Source organism: Pyrgilauda ruficollis, unplaced genomic scaffold (assembly GCF_017590135.1).
Source record: "Pyrgilauda ruficollis isolate IOZ18807 unplaced genomic scaffold, ASM1759013v1 scaffold39, whole genome shotgun sequence".
In the NCBI taxonomy this organism is placed as follows: Eukaryota; Metazoa; Chordata; class Aves; order Passeriformes; family Passeridae; genus Pyrgilauda; species Pyrgilauda ruficollis.
The window spans coordinates 220,413-225,999 of NW_024525378.1; the positions used below are offsets into that span (position 1 = coordinate 220,413).

A 5,587-nucleotide genomic window follows, 5' to 3' on the forward strand; every position below is an offset into this window, starting at 1 on the left:
GCCAGAAAGACAAAAGGAAGATTAAAGTGTGGGGTAGTTTGCATGTGGGAATTTGCATACGGAATGCACAATGTTATGTGTATTTGGTGACACATCATTGCATGAGCATATATGAAGGAAAGGAGTCAGGTGTGAGGAACAGCAAAAAGTCCCAACAGTGAGACCAGCATCAGAAAATGGGCTCTCTTCCTTACCTGTTCACACCTATCATAAGTTTGCAGGGGAAGTTTCAGTCTGATTGGGACAGAGCTAACGCCTTGCTGCAAGTAAACTGGCACTAGAAATTATTGTGAAAGGGACCTTAAAAGCTCTAGAGGTATACAAATGAGCTGTATACTGGACCTGTTTTTGTTTGCTCATGTTATTTAAGTAGAATTTTATTAAGTAGAATTTAATTTGATAGCCTATTAGAAGTACCTCTAGAAGGAACTGCCCTGTACTGAGTGTTTCTGTTTCTCTCTCACAAGAAGGTGACTTTTGCACTGTAATTACCTTTTGTAAAATAAACATAGCAAGCTACTTGCAACTGAAGAGCCTAGTGTTGCTAAACCCAGGATTTTCCTAAGGTAACCTTACGGTCCAAGTACCTTAACTTCTATTGGCTTGTATTTGTCTGTGCTTCAGAAAATATTTAATCATGGAAAGAACTGCCCCTCATCTCTGTCCCCATTAATTTAATGCAAGAATCCATCATTTTAACAGAAACTTTATTTGTGCACGTGGAAGGCTTTGCCTTTCATAACAGGAAGATCATAGAAGGGGAGAAATTGTCAAAGCTGATGATGAAGGATGAACTGCTTGCAGAGTTGGGCTGATGTTTGGACTGATGTTTTTCTTCTATTCAGCGTCTTCCTCCTTTTCCACCCATGGCTAAGGAGAAATGCAGGGAAATTGTGAGGACAATAAAAAGCAAAGTTGCAGCACAGGAAAATATGCAGACCATAAAAGCATTAACCTTCCCAGGTCAGAAATCAAAGGTCTCTGTTACTATTTGGAAGACACATTTTGAAATTAAGAACTTCAATCCTGTCTCCAAGGCTCTTCCTAACCCCACAGGATCCTACTAACACAATTATCACCCTTACCGATGCATTCAGGTATAGACTAGGCTCTCTCATTATTTGGTTTGTTCTATCTGGTCTGGTTTGCATTAACCTGGCAGAGTGATGAGGGAGATTTCTGTTGTTCTCTGCTTTGAGCTGGTAAGTGCAGGCAGATTCCTGTGGTTTTGGCCCAATGAATTTCCTTCAAAGGAAAGAAAGCTAAGCTGTTCTGAAAGGCCCCAAGAAGTAGACTAATGATTCCTGTCTGTCAGTCTGATAACTCCATTCTCATGGTTCACTGTTTTTTTCCCACTATATCTGCTTTGCATGTTCAAGTGTGGAGCCCTTAGCCCATCCTAAATGTGTAATTGAAAAAGAACTATTGAACTGCCACTGTGGTGCTGATGAAAGCATAATCTAAAAGTCCATTGGGCTTTTTTTTTCTGCCACTGTGATTCAGATTTCTGACTGCTGTCCTCTCATACCTTTGCAAATTCGTGGCATAATTATTTCCACTAATTCCCCAGTTTCATCTACCCACAAAGGTTAAAGATACAAGTACTAGAAATATTGTTTCAAATACAAAGCAGCCACTCCTGTTGCTTGCATCCCTTCATCTAGTAAATGTACAGAAAATGAACCGAAGTATTGCTGACTGCTCAGAAGTCATTTGTTAATTCATCTTTATCGAGAGGACTCTCACTTACTGACGGACTGGACAGTGGAAGTTGTGCCACCCCTGGGAACTCCACCTCCATGAGCTGTGGCCTCCTTGGACATTGTGTTGGAGGCTCTGGATCCACCAGAGATCCCACTGCTGGTGTACCCTGATGAGTGGGTTGTGCCTCTGGCACCTAGAACAGTTACAAAGGATATGTTACTGACAAAAAAGGAAGGAACCTTACAGGACAATTACAAACTACTGTGTTTTAAAACAATTCAAGGCTAGCAAATGTATCAAAAGACAAGGTGTCTGCTGATCACTTGATGTGTTCTGTCAGTCTGCTGCTTTTTAGCTGCCACCTTGGGGAAAGGATATTATCAGTGCTGTTGAGGAGCCCCCAGAACACAAAGAAAATCTATGGCTTTTGCACAGACTGTTTTTTATAAACCTGGATCTCCAAGATATTTTCAGCACAATTTGCCTCTGCTAAAATTGCACTTTTCTGTGAAGCTGCCTGAGGACTGTGGAACAAACTTCTGTAGAAACTAGGAATTGTTGCACTTTCTGTTCCAGGTGTTGAACATGCTCCTTTCACTTCACTTTCCCTCACATAAACCTGTAATAGATACCTGTAAAATTCAAGTACCACAAGTTGTGGTAGCCAGTGGCCAATTAATATGTATATCTTTGTCTCAGTCTAAATAAGCCCCAAGCAAAACATTCCTTTGCAAACTCCTCTTCTCCTGGAGAGAAGCAAAGCATTCCTGACGACAAATGCTAGTGATAATGCTTAAAGCATTCCTGGAGGATGCTCAAATATTTTGGTGATGAGCTTGTTATAACATCTTCTGTAAAGTGACACTGAACAATACTCATGCCCCACTGCAGAATCAGCCGCTCCTTCGAGCATGTTTGTTCTGGGGGGAGGAAGGGTTACAGTCTGAATGAAAAGGTTAAGAAGATGTGTTTGGAGAGATTTCAGTGAGCACCTGCGGAAATGAAATCAGGCCCTTTTAGCTCTCAATCAGGCAAAGAATATGTGGCAAGCTCTCCTGCTGCAGGGAGCCAAAGCTCACACCTGTCTTGGCAATGTTACAGAGCTAGCATTTTCCACATGGATAAAAGCTCTTTTGGAGTATCTCCTGTCGGCATGGCTAAGGTTTCCTTGAGTCATGCAGACTTCTCTTCACCAAAATGGTGGTTTTCATAAAAGTTCACAGTTAACACAGAGGTTGCAAGAACAAAACTAGGCATAGTTAAATGCTTATTTTTCTTCTGTTTCTTATAAAAATTCTCAGCACAACAGAGAGATAGAAATCTTCAGTGTTTTAGTTTAGAACTGGCAGCTTCATGCTCTCTATAGGGCATCTCCACTGAAGAGTTTGCCACTGGTTATGAGTGTGCTGTACCACCCTGGTCTGTAACAGAGGGCAGCTTGTGCAGCTGACTAACTTATCACTACAGTGAGCAACTGGCATCTCCTGCATATCAGGATTTCTGCTGCTAAGGCAGTGTGGTGCCTGAGAGCAGCTCTCCTCTCTGCTTTTCACTATCTCTGTCCCACTCCTCTCCTGACTTTCTCTCATATTCTGCCCTTGGCTGCAACTATTCCTTAAGCTCTTTCCTACCGAATATTCAAGAAACACTGTATTCAGCAACCTAAATTCAAATCATACAATGTGAAAATTTAAAAATGCCACAAGGAGTCACACGCAGTATGTCTCTGAATGACCCTTATGTCACCTATTCACTCAATGCCTAGAGGGCCTCACTCTATGAATAATACTGGCAATCTTAAAAAAAAAAAAATCCAAATTATTTGCTTTCAATCAAGCTTAACATACTTTTGGCTATTAAAAGTTGCCCTGAATCTGAACCCTGGCCAGCTTACCTGGTCAACCACCCATTTTATGGCTGGAGAAATCACATTCAGCTCCATCTTTCGGATTTCTACCTACTGATTATGGAAGTAGTAGACCAGTGGTAGACCCATATGGCAGAGATGCCTACCTACAATCAGCCTGCTTGCTGGCATACCTCTGACACATGGACATGTGTGTCTGAGACCCCGAGGGCAGAAGGAGTTTTGAAGCCTCTATCCAAGGTCAGAAAGCTAATACTGAGCTGCTGGGTAAAGCAGGATTGCATGGGGCACAGTTCTGTGGAAGCACGCCTGTTCAGAGGATGCCTGCTGAATCAGGTCACACAGGCAGGTCTGACAAGGAGAATGCCTTGTGCACAAATCCCATGGGATCTGGGGTTAAACAAGTGCCAGGTTGGTAAGAATCGCCTGGTCAGGGACTGCTCCCAGCCAGCAGCAGAACAGCAAACACCTGCAGGGTTAGCTCATGTGAAGGGCAGCTTTGCCTTATTTAGCACTTAGATAGGGGATGTCAAGGATGTGTATACATTCCCTTAGTGAATTCGTCTCTTGGACTGCAACTAATTTCTCTCCTCTACAGAGTTTGCATAAGGTTTTAGGAGTTCTCCCTGTATGGATGTGTGTGAGTAAAGAGCAAGGGAAATCTGGTAATTTATATGAAATATAGCTACACAGATCATGTTCTTGCATAAGTGCATCATTGCTTGTTGCTACCACGACTCTTCATATTTTTGATGATTCCTGGCAGAATGGAGAGATAGCACAAACTTCAAATAAACACTGTCCAAAACCTCATGAATAATATGTGTGTGTTCTTTCATGCATGGTATGTGCACCCACAGAAAACACCCTCAATAATATCCTGCTCATAGCACACAGTTAAATAGAGGAATCTTCTTTCTTCAGTGCCATACAGAAATGTAGGAAGGAAGAGATTATTTGTCAAGCTTATTTTCAAGGAGAAACAGCTGTTTGATCCTATGCACTGAACCACAAAACCACACACAGAGTCACACACAGAATTGCTCATACCCATTTCCTGGAGAGTAGAAGTGGGGCCTCCAGAAGGCACACCTCCCCCAGAGGCTCTGGCTTCTTTGGACATCATTGATGAGGCAAGGGATCCTCCTGTGATCCCAGAGGGAGTGAAGCCAGCGTTGCGGACGTTCTGGTCAGACATGCTGCTTTCTGCTGGTGAGAATTCCAGGGAAGCACTCAGAGGCTGCTCAGCCCATCTTTTTATACACTCTCCAGCTGACAGTGAGGAAACGAAACTGCTGCCATGATAAGGAAGAATAGAAACTGAAACTTATTCTCAGCCAGGAAACGAGACTGGACTTTATCAATAGGTCTTTTTGTTGCTGTTGCCAGGATGGAATTTAGGCAAAACAAGTAATTTTCTCTTCTGATGCTAAAACAAATTACTGGTGCAGGAGTCATTGCTTGGCAACTGATGCAGCTGAAAGCTTAACTCTTTTGCATTGCACCCTATTGCACTGAATTGCATCTGTAGAAGGTACTGCACTGTTTTAAGAATTCCTACAACTCTGAGTAAAGACAAGAGACAAAAAGGCAGTAAAGTGGTGGCATGCAGAGACTTCAGGAGGGTTGGTTACCACACCCAGAGTTCAGCTGTGGTACAGCTACCCCTGAAAACACTGGTTCACACAGAGCTGGAAATCAGAACCCAGCTAACAATGGATGGTTGGAATTAATTTCTACATGGAAGGAAACATGAGGGGACCTTGTGTCATATGAGCAGATTGACACAGATGCTTTGTTCTTCTGCATGCTAGTCCCTCTAAAGCAGAGCCTCTGCCTTTAATGAACAGGCCTTTGCAAATGGCACGCACACCTTTTTCCACAGCCTTTCTTAGCCAGGAGTTTAAATAAGGCTCATTAAAAGTCCATGGACCTCCCTTAGGTAAAGAAGAATATCTGATTAAGTCACACTACCACAGGAATGGTTCTCAAAGAGGGAATATACAGAATAAAACT

At 42.6% G+C, this 5,587-nt stretch overlaps 1 protein-coding gene across 1 annotated transcript; it reads right to left on the reverse strand.

Annotated features, from left to right (window-relative positions):
- Positions 1-690: 690 nt before the first annotated feature.
- Positions 691-4,894, reverse strand: LOC121358428 (interferon alpha-inducible protein 27-like protein 2B). Its single transcript, XM_041476608.1, has 3 exons — positions 4,622-4,894; positions 1,751-1,897; positions 691-870 (listed from the first exon to the last, which is right to left on the reverse strand). Exons 1-3 carry the CDS (start codon positions 4,767-4,769, stop codon positions 842-844), a joined length of 324 nt encoding a protein of 107 aa, XP_041332542.1. The 5' UTR covers positions 4,770-4,894; the 3' UTR covers positions 691-841.
- Between the last annotated feature and the right edge of the window lie 693 nt (positions 4,895-5,587).

Excerpts from the sequence above, each read along its gene's own strand:
- LOC121358428 (XM_041476608.1), bottom strand. The coding sequence starts at position 4,769 with ATGTCTGACCAGAACGTCCGCAACGCTGGCTTCACTCCCTCTGGGATC. Across the intron at positions 1,898-4,621 it reads TTCTACTCTCCAGGAAATGG|GTGCCAGAGGCACAACCCAC; the intron begins GTATGAGCAATT and ends TAACTGTTCTAG. Across the intron at positions 871-1,750 it reads TTCCACTGTCCAGTCCGTCA|CCATGGGTGGAAAAGGAGGA; the intron begins GTAAGTGAGAGT and ends ATTTCTCCTTAG.